Source organism: Urocampus carinirostris, chromosome 8 (assembly GCF_059441175.1).
Source record: "Urocampus carinirostris isolate Australia breed hairy pipefish chromosome 8, RoL_Ucar_1.0, whole genome shotgun sequence".
Taxonomy (NCBI): Eukaryota; Metazoa; Chordata; class Actinopteri; order Syngnathiformes; family Syngnathidae; genus Urocampus; species Urocampus carinirostris.
In genome coordinates this window covers 29,839,385-29,856,069 of record NC_142356.1, presented here as the reverse complement: position 1 = coordinate 29,856,069, position 16,685 = coordinate 29,839,385, and the positions used below count along the sequence as shown (strand labels likewise).

At 37.4% G+C, this 16,685-nt stretch overlaps 1 protein-coding gene across 1 annotated transcript in view; it reads left to right on the top strand.

The window, feature by feature from the left end:
• LOC148361556 (hexokinase-1) overlaps positions 1–16,238 on the top strand; it is a 29,868-nt gene extending 13,630 nt beyond the window's left edge. The window contains exons 7-18 of the mRNA XM_088342266.1: positions 914–1,097; positions 2,311–2,466; positions 2,612–2,845; positions 4,370–4,674; positions 5,773–5,921; positions 6,004–6,123; positions 6,207–6,302; positions 9,312–9,411; positions 9,479–9,662; positions 9,733–9,888; positions 11,137–11,370; positions 14,045–16,238. Coding sequence (XP_088198392.1) covers positions 914–1,097; positions 2,311–2,466; positions 2,612–2,845; positions 4,370–4,674; positions 5,773–5,921; positions 6,004–6,123; positions 6,207–6,302; positions 9,312–9,411; positions 9,479–9,662; positions 9,733–9,888; positions 11,137–11,370; positions 14,045–14,195 — 2,069 coding nt within the window. The 3' untranslated portion in view covers positions 14,196–16,238. The remainder of the gene's footprint in view (positions 1–913; positions 1,098–2,310; positions 2,467–2,611; positions 2,846–4,369; positions 4,675–5,772; positions 5,922–6,003; positions 6,124–6,206; positions 6,303–9,311; positions 9,412–9,478; positions 9,663–9,732; positions 9,889–11,136; positions 11,371–14,044) is intronic.
• The last annotated feature ends 447 nt before the right edge of the window (positions 16,239–16,685 follow it).

Here is a 16,685-nt window from a genome sequence, read left to right as displayed (position 1 = left end):
AAGTCTGGCTTGCGCTAAGTAAAGAACAAACCTCAGAGAGAATCTTGAAATATACAGTGGCCTTTCTACATATAAGATTAATTCATTCCCAGATAGAGCTCGTGTCTAGAATTTCTCTTATCCCCCAACCAATTTTTCCTATAAGAACTGAAAACCAATTAATCCATTCGTAGCCTTCCAAAATCATACAAGTTGACCTTAAATAGCTAGAACACACACATTCTTGATCACTAAACACACATTCAAATAATAATTGAAGATAAAAAGATACAACAATAAGATAAATAAAAAGATATAAACGTAATAAAATGAAAGCTCATTATGAGCACTTACCATAAGGAAGTCGGCAGTTGCTAATTGAGCTATAAGCGTGGTAGTAGTGGAATGTGGGAGAGAGGTGCAGGAGGAGTGAGGTACCACAAGATACTTTTCATGCTACTAGAGTTAAGCGATTAAACAAAACAAACATCGAGTTTAAAGGCGGTTGGCATCCATCACTTGGGTGCATTACTGCCCCAAAACACATTACAAGAGGGGGTATGGTAAACACACGGGCTAACTAGGACAAGCTGATGGTAGCAGTGAGTGGTCTTAAGTGTTCTGTGGTGGTGGCGACTAAAAATCTTGTTACTTGGATTTTCTCTTGTACGTCAGGGACAATTTTTGATCGTAAGATCTCAAATTTCTCGTATCATGAGTAGATTGTATATAGAGGGGCCACTGTATTATAAAATGTTTATATATATATATATATATATATATATATATATATATATATATATTATAATTTTTTTTGTATCACTTGTTGCTAGAGTATTGGGTATCTTATACTGCTAAAAAGCAATACCCAACATCAGAAGGGCAAAACCTATTTGCCTTAACTGACCACTTCCCCAACCATGTGTTTCTCTAGGAACTGGAACCAACGCTTGCTACATGGAGGAAATGCGTCACATCGAACAGGTGGAGGGCGATGAGGGTCGGATGTGCATCAACACCGAATGGGGGGCTTTTGGGGATGACGGATCTCTGGAGGACCTTCGCACCGAGTTTGACCGCGAGATCGACAGGGGGTCCATCAACCCAGGAAAGCAGCTGTGAGTGCTGATGTCTGCTTGTTCAGAAAAGGCATTCAGATTAGATTTATGCAATTTTTCCAGAAAATAGTCAAAATCCAAATGAATGTTCCTTTCATGGTGTTGATCCATCCCACTTTTTAAAGACAACAATAATTAATAACTAACTACAGACGAACAACTTATTATATCAGACATATACCATGAATATACCTTTTTTCCTTTCAGATGATAATCTTTCTTGAGTAAATTGTATTTAGTTTGTGTAGTGCTTTAATAGCAAATTTTCAAATATTTCTGCCATGCAATTGTAGCTGCGACTCTGATTTTTTTCTGATTGAATAGGGCTGCAGCTACCTCTTAGTTTTTTTTTTAATTTAGGCATCCATTAGAATTGTCCTCAAATATGTGCAACAAAAGGGTCCTCATCCTTGGGAAAATGTTGAAAATCTTGTTACCTGGTTTTCACATTTGCATTTGTTTCTCGTTCCAAAAGCTCATGTACCTTTAAACCTTTAAACCACAAATATTGTGTATATATATATATATATATATATATATATACATACACAATATTTCTGCACTTTTTAAAAGACTATCTCAAACATTTGCAGATATATACCATTGATTTGTATGTATGTATGTATGTATGTATGAATGAATAAAAGAATGAACTTTTATTTCAAACATTAAAATAAAAATAGGACAAAAACAATGAGTCAACAACAAAATAATGTCACATAACATGTTCGAAAAGGGGTAGTCAGAAGCAGTATGTATTTTTTAACGCTAAGTTATTTGCTTGGAATGTTCAGGTTGAGTTGTGTCATTGGGATTTCAGATTCGCAATGATTTCTTGTTCTTGTTCATAACCCTTGAACAACAGAGATGCATTTTTTGCGCTTTATAAAAAAAAGTATATATTTTCAGGTTTAAAGCATATATTAATATGTATTTTATTTATTTGACAAACACTGTTTTTTTTTATTGTGGAACATTCCATTTTCTGTATTATTTTCCTATTTGTCCATACCATTTCAATATTTGAATAAAGAAGAGTGAATTAATAATGTGGGTTTTTTTACAATTCGATTAATCGAAAAAATAATGGTCAGATTAATCGACTATTAAAATAAATGGTTGTTGCAGCCCTAATCAAAACCACACAGACATTAGGGAATAAAGATTGGGAACTTTTAATGGAAAATCTCTGCCGTTTTTTGCTTGTATTTAGTTTTGAGAAGATGGCCAGTGGCATGTACTTGGGAGAGCTTGTGCGACTGATCTTGGTCAAGATGGCCAAAGAAGGTCTGTTGTTTGAAGGTCGCATCACACCCGAGCTCCTGACAAGAGGGAAGATTGAGACCAAGCATGTTTCTGCCATTGAAAAGTGAGTCGCTTGCAAGTTCACTTTAAACTATTACGTTTTCATTTTTCTCGATTCCAAATTACAAAATTGAAATTTGAAGAGATGAAGGGGAAAAAGCCCAATTCTGATTTGATTTTACATGCAAGACTGTTGATTTTCCCACTAGGTCTAAAGAAGGGCTTAAGAAGTGCATGGAAATTTTAACGAGGTTGGGGGTGGAGCCGTCAGATGAAGACTGCCTTGCGGTGCAACACGTGTGCACAATCGTGTCATTCCGCTCAGCCAATCTGATCGCTGCCACCCTGGGTGGCATCCTCTCTCGACTGAAGGAGAACAAGGGCGTGGCTCGCCTTCGCACCACTGTGGGCATCGACGGATCGCTCTACAAGATGCACCCTCAGTAAGCACATGATTCCTCATATAATGCCACGATAAGATTATTTCAGGTTGTTTTGAATCGTTGAATTCAACAACCAAAAATTAAATGGAAAATGGGAGGTGCACAAAATCTGTATCTGTTCAAATTAGATAACCACGTTTATTAGCAACCCAAAATAGGACCCAACCCATAAGAAACCAAAGAAAACAAAAACACAAATCTGTCTGGAACCGCAAAAAATGTGAAGCCTCATCTCAAATTATTTTTAAATTCAAACGAAAGGTTTAAAGTTATTTGTTTGTTATTGTATTTTTTAATAGCTCAGAAGTGTTTCCTGTAGAATTTTGCGAGACCCTGGCCTGGTAGGTGGAAAGTCTTGGGCAGCCCCCTGGAAGAAAATTGTGTACATTTTAAATTCAAACACATCAATTTGGTACATTTTTAGAGCAAAAACAAACGATTGAATCCTCATTAAACTAGTTAAAAAAAGGCAATGCTTTAGCGAACATGTCACACTCACAAAGCATATTAATGAGACAGGAGTTTAACCCCCCTAAAAATATACTCGTTATCTAATAATAATAATGCAATTAAGAATGGTACATTGTAACAATAGTGCAATGAAAATTAGTGGAACAGCGTTTAGCAACCCCAATTTAAAGAATATATATACTTCTCAAGGTATACGCAATAGTATTTTTTATTTTATTGTATTTTATTTTATTTTTTAATTTTTTATTTTTTTGCAGTTTCGTGCAATAAATTTTTTTTTTCACTGTTTCATTTGGAAACAAGAAAAAGAGAAATAAACCCCAAATTGTTGCAAGATTTGATTTTACAGTTTTGTGTGTTGGTTTAGGGATGTGATGGCTCTGTAGAAGAACCTGTCTGTAATAATAATCTGTAGTCTATACAGCCCTTTGAGACTCTTAAATGTATTCAGATTTACTAGGCTAAGTTAATGGTTTTCACAACATAACAATACAGTGATAAAATAGTGGATTTTGAACAACAGTCAACTGCAAAATACAAAAAGATTATCTTTTGCAACTACTTGAATTTGACCATGAAAAAGGTGTACAAACCCAGCCTTTTCCAACAAATTTAAGAATTATCAATATAACCATAAAAGTAAAGCAGACTAAGACCATTTCTGTTCAATATCTTTCCCGACAATAGCAACACAATGATGATTAAAAACAATAACCTCTAGTTTTCACCCCAAAAGACTAAGTCTCTTTTCATATCTGGCAGTTTAATATGTTGGGACCAAATCCAAAACTGAAGAGCTATACAAATTCACAAAAGGCACAAAGTATCTTCAGTTAAGCTTAAATCTCCAAAAACGTTTATTTCGAAAACTTCCTTATTCTCTTTTGGGTGCAAATAGAAACGAGCGATTTCTTGTACTAAACTGTTTAATCCCACAAGTTTCCAACAATTCTTAGAATAAAGCTTCCTACAATCAGTCAAGGAAAAAGCTGTATTAAAATGCCTTTGCGGCTCACGTGGCTGTCCGTAGCTGAGATCTTTATCAATGTCCAGGTATGCCCGCCGTCTCCACAAGATGGTGCGCCGTTTGGTGCCAGACTCTGACGTCCGCTTCTTGCTGTCGGAGAGCGGAAGCGGCAAGGGCGCCGCCATGGTAACCGCGGTGGCCTACCGGCTGACGGAACAGGCCCGGCAGATCCAGCAAACTTTGGCTGAGTTCCGGCTGGGGAAAGCTCAGCTTTTGGAAGTAAAAAAACGCATGCGAGAGGAAATCGAAAGGGGCCTCAGGAAGGACACACACAAGGAGGCAACAGTCAAAATGTTGCCCACGTTTGTCCGAAGTACACCGGACGGAACAGGTGAATGATAACCCGATAGTGTTCTACATTAACATTGCATTTGACATGATTGCAATATTTTCATATGAATATTTTTACTATTTTTCATTTATAACCCATTCTATTCAAAAAGAAAAACACAATTGTTTCTCTTATTTATTAAATCATAATGCGATTAACATGAAAAGGAGGGTTTTGTTTGTTAAATAATACTTCTTTATTAAATAAAAATAAGTTTTTAAGCGGCAGCACGGCGGCGCAGTGGTTAGCGCGTGTGCGGCACAGTTCTGAGGTCGTGGGAACCTCCTGCGTGGGTTCAAATCCAGCTCCCGGCCTTACTGTGTGGAGTTTGTATGTTCTCCCCGTGCTTGCGTGGGTTTCCTCCGGGCACTCCGGTTTCCTCCCACATTCCAAAAACATGCATTTCAGGTGGATTGGCCGGAGAGCAAGCTAGTTGTTTAGGTATACATTGTGTTGGATTGATGGTAATTGAGTTAAAAAAAAGATATAGATTTCCCGCATAATTTTAATTTTAGGTAAATTGTAATTATTAATAAAAAGCCCAAATAGTTCAGATATTTGCGAATATATATATATATTTTTATTGCAGGTGTCTTTTTGTCTGAGTTTGAAATGACCATCTGAATTTGAATTACCCTCGTGGTTGTCTGAATGCTGTCAATGTTAACGCTTGCGAGTTAAGAAAGCCTGGTTTGTCAAAGTGGGGATTAGCACATCAAGTGCCGCTTGCGGTCAGAATTCGCAACTCAAGGTTGCAAATTCTGAAAAGCAAATTAGGAAGGCTATCATAAACGGCGCTTAAACAGCACCAATTCAACCTTCCCAACTACATTCACTTGCATTAGCATGAGCAGCATGCACCTCCGCTGATTTTGGCGTATTTAAGGCTGTTATTATTAGGACTGATACAACTAATCGACATTTAAGTGCTATTATTGGCTTGAAAATTGTGATTATGAAATGCTTTGTTACAATTGACAGTTCAGCATGCACTTCAAACATTAGATACAAAACATTAATCAGTAACTTTTTCCTAATACTGTATAAATTCCAAGTGACGTAATTTGTTGATAACATACACTTTTACTCCTCATCCAGAAAACGGAGACTTCCTGGCCCTGGACCTTGGGGGCACAAACTTCCGTGTGCTTTTGGTAAAGATTCGCAGTGGGAAGAAGCGGTCAGTTGAGATGCACAACAAAATCTACGCCATTCCCATAGAGGTTATGCAGGGAACAGGAGAGGAGGTAGCATCAACCACTGTCTCTCTGCACCAGGGAGTTGAATCACTTCAGAACAATTCACTTCTCTTTTATTATCTTCTGGCAGCTCTTTGACCACATTGTGCACTGCATCTCAGACTTTCTGGACTACATGGGCATGAAGAGTGCTCGTTTGCCCCTGGGTTTCACCTTCTCTTTCCCTTGCCATCAAACCAGCCTCGATGCAGTGAGTTTTACACTAACACTGAGCCCAATCGACCAAGTACACCAAATGGTGAACATTAAGTTGACATTGAGTCTGTTCGGCAGGGGATACTTGTGACCTGGACCAAAGGCTTCAAAGCTACTGACTGTGAGGGTGAAGATGTGGTGGAACTATTGCGAGAAGCTATCAAGAGGAAAGAGGTAATTCATTGGAAAGAAACACTTCATGCTATTCATTCTGTTAGATGAAAAAAGTAACTTTGAGATACTCAATTAAAGTTTAAACTGGAACATAGCACTCTAACCAGACATAAGCCCCTTTCACATTGCCACGTCCTAGTCGAAATAGTTTCCCTGTGAATTTCCCAACTTCTGAGCCAATATTTGAGCTGGGATACTTGTTGCGTAAGAAACAAAAGGGAAAGTGTTGCCTAACTGCCACCTTATTGATGGTAAAATTTTGAAGTGTCATAATCACTTGTATTTGCTGTCATTATTTTTGCTGAGCATTGGTCCTATTTTACTTAATGTGTTCAATTTCAATTCAAGTTTTTTTCCGATCTGATTGACATTGTTTTGTGAATGAATTTGGTTTAATATTGCAATTATACGTATTTATACATATAACATTGCTGCTTCAGAAATTATTCCTATATATAAATACGTGATTAAATAATTAATCGAACTTTAATTTCCACATGAAATTTTGTGGTGGAATAAGCTGATCAAATGAGTGAACCAAGAGTGACATGTGTGATAATCACTTAAGTCTTACAAGGACATTGAACGACAAATATGGTATAAAAAATGTAAACGTTGTTCTTGTTCAGCTAACCCTTGTTTATCGCGTGGGTTGCGTCCCAAAAAGAACCTTGATAAGCGAAATCTGTGAAGTACACACCTTTATTTTTTATGATTATTGGACAATGAATTACTCTATTATACATTGAAACCAAGGGACAAACATTTTTACAGGCCCAAGCATTCATTTAACAAATGCAAGTTCTGTATTTTGTACTTGTAAACATGTCTATTTTTTACCATGAGAATAGGGACTGTTCAGCCCATCAGAATAGGATCATAATGCAAGACTAAAATCAGTGAAGCAGGGAGACCTTGAAAGATGAACCACTTTATAGCAGATCATTACTGTATTTTTAAATATAAGTATTTTAAATACCCTTTAAGTAAAATGATTCTGGTCTTTAATGTATGTAAAGAATGCTTTTGAATTACTGTAATTATTAAGAGTCAAGAAAAAAATGATTTGGCCTTAAGTATTTCTATTTTGTCTTTAATTGATTTGGGGGGAAACCCCCAACCTAATAGTGTTTAAATGATTTCAAGATTTGAACTATTTGATGCCCTTTATTAAATACACTTGGTAATTATAAAAGTAATAGACAATAAAAACACCCCAAAAAATTCCCCATTCTATCTTAGATTGTAACGCTGAAAGTACAAAACTTTGACTAAACCCGACTTACCGACTGACTTCTGCCTACCTACCTTGACAACCCATCACATCTGTTGGTTTAATTTTGCATACTTTTCACATGTTGGAAATTAATTTTGACCACCATGTGAACATCACTTCTCTATCCTTGGAATCAACTGCTCTTACTGTTCCAAGAATGTAATCACAAACATTAACGTATGTCATCACGTTAAAATCTAATAGAACTTTTACCCTTTTAGATGGAGGACCCAGTAACAGGGATGTGATTTTTCCGCTAATTCGCGGAATTCCGCTTTCGCTCCAAAAATAAAATTTTAAAATTTCCGATTCTTTTAAATGGTAAAAAAAACGATTTCGTCTCGACAGCGTTCCATTTTAGTGTTTCCGTAACTGAAATGAAACGTACTTGCGATTGGTTGAAGTCTCCGTGTTGACCAATAAACGCGCTCCTTATAAAGGCGTAGGAGTATGCCATTGTTCATTTCTCACACGTTTTTGCCGAGTGTTTAAAGAAAGATGTCCGAGATCGAACGCAAAGATGCTCCGCGAGTTAAAGAAATTGCTAAGATCGTAAAAAAACAAGTTTCGATCGGACTGGTTAGAGAAGGAATTATCTACAAATGTTGGTGACCCCGACGTGATCCAATGTAGCGAGCAGAGACGGGAGTCGTAAGCGGAGTGTCAAACAAAGGTGCCAACGAAAGCTGCTTTAATGACATTTAAACTGGCGATAACAAAACAAACACGAGAGTGGCTAGAACCGGCCGAATTAAGAGTCCCCCTAGGAACTCGCTAACTAAACAATGGTTCCGTGGGTGAATTATGTACAACCCACTACAGTACTTTCATTTATAGATAACATCTTCTTCTATAACAAAGACATTTATGGTATGTTCTAATATGAGTTACTTTTCATTTGGTCATGATACAATTATTTGTTCATGAAATTTGAACTCTTCAACATGATTTATGTGTTAACTTAGTAATCACATGAGTTAGATATGATGATATTCTCAGTGATAGTTTTTAATAGCAAAGGCAGTCCAATGTTTTTTAATGTGACTGATTTTGAGTTGACTTAAACTGTAATTTTATATGGGATAGTTCAAAATACATTGAAAATGTATGCTGTTGTTTTGTCTATTTCTTTGTCATCTGAGTGCATTGAAAGTACTTAAAAACACGGAAAACCCATGACCTCCGGGGGGCTTCGCCCCACTTCTCCCCCCACCAGGGCACTGCCCTGGACCTAGCTGGGTGCCCGCGGCCCCCAGACCCCCGCCTAATTTTCAGATAATTTCACTTTGGTCAAATCACATCCCTGCAGTAAGTATTCAGTGACTGTTAGTGCTTAAGTTCCAGGTAACATGGAATCAGGGGATCGATGATTGCGCGATGGTTATGTTAGCATGCTTAAACACTCACACCACCTGGGGTACGCATCTGCAGTGTGGAGTTTAACAGGGAATCGCCTGCAGCGATGGAGACGAGGACTATTTGATCTATTGTGGTGTGCTAGCATTGTGCAGTGCCCAAAAGGTGTCCATTTTCTGTGTGAATCGTGGAATCGTCAGCTAAAACGTTGGGGAGATGTTTTGATCAGCAAAGTTGTGTTGTTTTATAAATCAAACACCAAAGCTAACGCATGCATCTTGGGTTGAAACTGAATTTCAACTGGTCTGACCACAGCGGTGCGCAATAGTTCAAAGTCCAACCAGTATCTTTTACACAAGATCATTTCCTTTCCTCAGGAGTTTGAGCTGGATGTAGTTGCAATAGTCAATGACACTGTGGGCACCATGATGACCTGCGCATATGAGGAACCCACCTGTGAGGTTGGCCTGATTGCAGGTAAATTCTAATATTTGTTCTTATGAGTTCCTACCATGAGGTGATAAGTGTTTTCCTTCACATCCAGGGACTGGTAGCAACGCTTGCTATATGGAGGAGATGAAAAACATTGAGATTGTAGACGGGAACGAAGGTCGGATGTGCGTCAACATGGAATGGGGCGCATTTGGAGACAACGGCTGCCTGGATGACATCAGAACCCAGTACGACCAGGCAGTGGACGAGAACTCGCTTAATGAAGGCAAACAGAGGTGGGAATGTTTTTCAGCAGCTCAAGAGTATTTAAAGCAAACTGTCCCTCACTTATGTTTTTTTCTGCAGATATGAGAAGATGTGTAGTGGCATGTACCTAGGAGAGATCGTCAGGCAGATTCTGATTGATCTCACCAAACGTGGATTCCTTTTCCGGGGTCAAATCTCTGAAACTCTAAAGACTAGAGGCATATTTGAGACAAAGTTCCTGTCACAGATTGAAAGGTGAGTCAGGTCACATGTATTTTTATAGCCCTTAATCTCAGAGTGTTGCACAGGGCCATAATTGTGGTAGTTACAATGTCCCCTGATCTCAGACCTACATGAGGGCAAGGGAACAAAATAGGCACATGAATAAAATAAGACATCTTGAGAAGCGACCACCCATGAGGTATTCCTCCTTCCAGGATGACCAGGCTGCAATGGATGTTGTATTGGCACTAATTGACATCAAATAGTCAACATCAACAACACACTAAAGAGGTAACTAAAATTGTGCCCGCAACAACAAAGCCTCCATTTAAACCAGCCAGTCTAAAGCAGAAGATGTCCCGCCTAGACATTTGGATTGTGCCCTAACTATTCCCTCGACATTTATTATCAACAACAGACAGGGCAAACAACTGTAGGGAAAGCAGTTCTTTTGTTCAATCTAACCTGGAGTCTGCTCCGTTAGATAGATACACTATATATAAGTATTTCTATCCAGGTCCTTAAATTTTTTAATATTCCTTGGTTTCAGCCTTGTAATATTTTACATGTTAATCAACTTGGCCCTCTAGGTCTTAACTAATTTGCTTTCAGTCATTTTCCCCAGAGGAAACCTCTTCACTGATCTTGCAAGGCCAACAGAAAATGATTTTTTGTTGATATATAAACATGGAACCTATCAAAAGAACATGTAGTATCTTCTTTTATTCTAAAAAAAATGAATTACTCTATTGTGAACCAAAACTGTAAAAACAATTATATTCCTAGAAATATAAATTTGCCAATTTAAAATCAGCAATTTTAAAATATAATAAATATAAGAGTTTATTTTAAAGTTGGTCCTAATTAAAAAAAAACATTTGCACAAGAAGCAGAATGCTAGATGAGATAATTTAAACCATATTATGAATGCTATCAATGTTAACGCTATGAACTTTAATGTTAAAACTGATTTACATTAAGTTATTATTGTCCGACGTTTTCTGCAAAGGATGCTTTTTGTAATGAAATTTGTTAAATTTGCCTGCAGTACTTTTATTGTTTTAAAAATCATTGACCAGAATGATTTATACATCGTTACTGTAAATTTCTTGCCACAATGCTTTGCCGACAAAAAGTAAAAGATAATGAGGTATCAGTCTGTTTGAGCCTTATACTGTCACCTCTGGCAATAGCTTTTTGGGATCTAGTTACTTTCCCGCTGTTGGCAAGCTGTTAACATTTTGACCTTCAATCCCCCCGCCCCATGTTTTTTCTTGTCAGCGATCGTCTTGCTTTGCTGCAGGTGAGGGCCATCCTGCAGCAGCTGGGGCTGGACAGCACGTGTGACGACAGTATTATCGTCAAGGAAGTCTGTGGCACTGTGTCCCGTCGTGCCGCCCAGATCTGCGGAGCAGGCATGGCAGCAGTCGTGGACAAGATCCGTGAGAACCGGAAACTGGACCACCTTGATGTAACCGTGGGCGTGGATGGAACACTCTACAAGCTGCATCCACAGTAAGGCATTCCTGTAGCCTGGCTTGAATTTAGTTTTTTTTTTCTCTGTAAAATATGCGCCTTGGTGGACTAGCACGTTGTTCAACATGGACATAACAAGTATTGGTATTGAGGAAAGTGTGATAGCACGACCCTTTAACTGATTCAATGCCATTATGTATAAATAATTTTAGATGCATCATCTCTGAGTGCCAAAACATAGAAAAATTATGTTTTCCTCTTTTATTGTAAAAGGGATTGGCACTGCTCATCGTTAAGTATCGAGACTTTGGGAATGATTACGGTATGAGATGGTAGGTGTGGCTTTGATCGGATCTTTTTCCACACATTGATGAAGCCCCCTGGAGTGTTGCTTCCAGGAGTGTATGCAGGCAGCCTCATATGGCGTGTTGCGTGGGCATAGTGAGACAGTGTGGTGGGTTGTAAGATATAGAATTAGGCAGTTAACTATACAACAGAGCTTATTCCTTTCAAAAAAAATGAGAAAGTCCCATCGTCATCGTCTGGTCTGAAAGGATGATGTTTCGTGCGCGGTCGCCTAGGCATCGCGATTGCCATGGCGACCAAAATCGTGTGATCACTTCACCGGAAAGTTTGTGCATAGTTAATGCTTAAGTTCAGTGTTTTTGCAAAAAAAAATATTTGTAGGCTAAGTGCCTTTGTGTTTACAGATAGCATTGTTAAGTTATTGGAGGTATCACAAATGCAAAGACAAAAAAAGCATCAAAATGAACATTGTTCTCTGCCTGAAATATATCTTTTTACAAAAAGCCGTTTTTCTCAGAAGTCTTCATAGAAATGAGCCTTTCCAAGCAACTTAGCAGACAAAGGTAAAACCTAGAAACATACACATTTTCTTTTGATATATCCCATGCCTATATATTTACAAAACTACATTTTGTGTAGGCCTTCAAAAAGAGACAATAATTGGAGGTTACGGCTCTCCAAATTTGAGAATAACGTCTGGTGTTTAATGTGTTAATCATGAATGTAGCAGTATCTGAACACTCCAATACGACGATATAATTACACAGACAGCACAAATTACCACAATAATGCTGGAAAGTTGTTTGCATTAAAAAAAACGTATTTTGTATTTTCAAACAAAAGTTTTTAGTTGCTGAGGTCATGATTATGAAAATAGTTCAATACTACTAGTGGTATTAACCTGAACATCCATAGCAGTCATTAAAATCTCAACCCTAAGACATGTATTCAACCATTTTCAAACGAGTAAATGGTTGGTCTTCCTAATTGGAGAAGTTTGGGGCGTTCTAAGGCCCACAAGACTAAATGGAGCTCTATAATATAATTAAATATTTTTGATATTTTTCATGATTTAGATTTTTTGTAAACATCAAAAGCGACCTCATACCAAAGAAAGAAATCTGGGTTTGTTTGAAAACAAAATATAGATTTTGACGGGCTTTGTAAAATATAGGTGGAAAAAAAACAACAAATCAACATAGTATCCTTCCACTTCAGTGTAAATGACCCTCAGAGTTGAACTCTTGATTTATAGGGACAGTTTGCATTATTAGACTACTAAATGCCACTGTACAAAAGTAGTACAGGGGTCTCCCAGAACACCTTAGTATAAGGTTCTGAAAATAGCTCACCAGTGATGGGTCATTGTGTTTTCAGGGGATTTGATTTCTAACTGGCATGATATTTTAGTGTTTGGCTGAGCGTATTTTAACTGAACTTTTAATAATTACAGCATAGTAATAACAGAAGTTGACATTTTAGAAATGCATATCAAACTGATAGCCCTTTGTGTCAATAACTAACAAAAAAGTAGCTCTCTGCTTCAAAAAGGTTGGTGACCCCAGGTGCAGTGCACCTAAAAATGAGTGCTAAAAATACAAGGAAGAATGTGAACCATAGAGACTCAAAGTGACAAAAACAAACACACTAGTATTTAAAAAAAAATACATGCTTATATCATAGTTCATGTACTTTTGCTTATCATTTCAAACAATTTTGTCTGATTTTATAATGAATTATGGTTTTTACTACTGGAAGGCACTAAATAACATGAAGCCCCTTTAAGTACTATTTTCTTATTCTGTAATCTGTAATTAAAAAAAAATGATACTTTTAAAGAAATTACTCTCATTTTTGTCATATTTTCAGTTAAAATCTAAGCTTTACCATATATTTTTTCTCTAGTAAAATAAGATAACCATGTGGGCAAATGAATTGTACACTACTTTTTACTTTATTCTACATTTTAACTCATTACTGTGGTAAGATAAATTAATAGTTACAAAGAATTTTGAAGTATATCCAGATGCAATACAAATAATATCAATATTACTTATTTTGGATTATTCTTTAAATCAATATTATTTTAATAAGTGTGTCTTTACCACTAGGAAGTGCTAAATAATACACACTATCCCATGAATATAACCTAAAAACCTTTTATCGTACGAAACAATCCGGAAAGTAGGGTGCATTTATGCAGGTAATGGATTGATCCATTTTTATCCAGTTTGAGTTATATTTGAACAAAGTGTTTATAGTGTGTAGTAGAGCAGATTTTTGCATTTATATAAATATACTGATGTAAAACAAAGTCTTTACAACATAAGATAACAAGAGCACTGCATGCCTCTGTTTATCTCTACTAATAGCTACATTCTCTCCCCATTTCTTCTTCTCCTTACAGCTTTTCGCGCATCTTCCAACAAACGGTGAAAGAGCTTTCGCCCAAATGTGACGTTACCTTCCTGTTGTCAGAGGACGGCAGCGGCAAGGGGGCTGCCCTCATCACGGCAGTAGGTTGTCGTCAAAGGGAGCAGGAAGCTCAGCAACAGTGAGATTTTCTCAAAAAGTACAGAAGAAACTTGCCACTGCTCTAAGGCCACCATTCGCTTTGCCATTCCCCGACAGCCGTGAATCCTCTCTCTTGGGCCCCGCAGACCCTCCACCTGACCACTGTCCCACAGTCTAGGGTGAACACAGCAACCACCCTAAGCCCAGCCTATTTATTTTCCTACACACAGAGCTTTCTTGTGTTTGTTCATCCTCCTAGCTAGCTTGTAATTGTCTAAACTCCTTAGGTGTGTAATATTTGAGTATTGCTTATTTTATTTTTATATGGAGGGAAATATATGAATATGGGTATCCTAAATGCTTTTACACCATAGAAACAAGAAAATGCTTGCACCTGGAGATGAGGGCTTGTTGCCGCTCTGTTCCTTGCATTACATCACGTGATAACTTCGTGACCAGAGATTGGAGACTCAAGTCATTGCGACATTTCTGTTTTATACCCCTACTTTGGGAATTTAAAACAGACACTTGACTTGAACTTGAAGACAAAACCTTTTCAATATGTGCTATAGTGTGAATCGTAACTTATTCCCTATTACATAACCATGAAAGTTTATAGGATTTTTATATAGGGTGCTACATGTTTGACTAAAACTCACAATAAAGAAGCAAAACATATTATTAAGGAATGAGTGAATATTTTATAACGCAAAATGGGCACACAGAGTTTTCATATAACTAACACATGAGATCAATATCCTTTTGCAAGATAAACATAGAACACAGTAATAATATAAAATCGATACTTAAGATATTATTGTCAAACCTTACACCCTGATCTGTGTTGTGAATGTTGTGACATGTTCCAGTTATAGAAGTAACCTATAAAGTGTCTTTTTGGGGGGGGAATATTCTTAAAAACTTGAGCACTTTGATAACAGATGTATAGGTGATGAGTAAATTACATAAAGGGCCTCGTGGCTAATGCTCCATTAGTGTTAAGTCAGGTTTTGGAATAAGCGATGCCTGTTTGAACAGCTACATTTATTATGGCTGACATGAAGAACACTTTGGATTTTCAGCCCGTAAAAACTTGCCTATCAAGGGTCATTTTGAATCTTGACAACTGATTGTAGATGGGTTTATGCTAGTACAATTATGAAATAAACTAAGGATATATATTGTTACAAAAAGTAAATATCCTGATCTTATTTAAAGGATTTTTTAAAAATACTTTCTAAAGGACCTATTTCATTTAAAAAAAGTCCCACTAGATGCCAATGAATGGATGAATTATCAAAACGCAAGGACTCCGAATTGGTATTCGCAGATCATGCATGCTCCACCAATGCTCAAATGAGCAGAAAGAGCCCTCACTTAACTTTAACTGTGCCTATTTATTAGCTTCATCTTTGGTGCAAGCACTCCACAATTCTTCCAACAATGTTATCTTGCTTATCTTTATGTTAGTCTTCCTCTTGCGTTCACAGATGAAAACGCTGTATGACAATTTTATCATCCTGGATCAAATGGCAGAAAAGGGCACTGAATTGTTGTTAAGTTGGACGTATATGCTTTCAAAAGTTTATAAAAGGGAAAACTCCTATTGCATAATGTATCCCACAATAAGACACTTGAATCCCACTTCCCCACTGAGTTCATTCGACTTGAACCGATCTAACCTTTGAATTTGGGACTTGAAGGCGAAGACTTTTCCACACGTGACTCGATCCAATCTCTGTTCAAGACTGCTACCGTGCATCTTTGTTGGTCAAGTGTCCCAAGTAGCAGGCAGCAAATGTTACCCATAGCTCAGAAGTTGTAAACTATTTTGCTTTGTTGTGGAGAAACCCACACCAACTCTGACCGGGAGGGATGGAGTACTAATACTGCGAGTGCTTTATGGTGTCTTTTGTCAAAGTGTGTGTGTCAGACCTGTACGCTTTCAATGTCTAAAAGCTGTGTGGACTGCATGCCTTACACACCGTTGTAAAGGAGGAAGTGTGGGATATGATGCATTATTTTCATGCAAAAGAGTAAAGTAACAAGTCAGTTCATTATTAAATTCTATTTTGTTGTGAAGCAAAGTCTACCGCCTCTTTTTCTTTCTTTTTTTGGCATCAAGTCCAAAGCAGCAATTTTGGGGGGACTTTTTCATAAAGACATCAAGAATTGCACACTCGCTGCTCTATATCAAAGATTTTTTCATGTAGCTTCCCCACTGAAAAATTGTCAAGTCTTGACTGATGGTTTTCAGTTTGGTAACAATCCGTTTGTTCATCAAAAACATCCAACCACCGTGAGAAATTGTACCGCTTTGCCGGGTACCAAAACAATATGCCCTTTTGCATCATTTTTCCAGGAAACAACAATTGCAGACTCATCTCAAATGGATAAAGAAGGTAAAATTACTTGCAAACTTTGCAAAATAGGTCGTCGTTGGTTAGACATGGTTTCTAGCACTGTTATTTATTTTTCACATTTGCCCCCAGGACAAGATTCAAATATTAATCTCATTGGATGTATGCAAATCA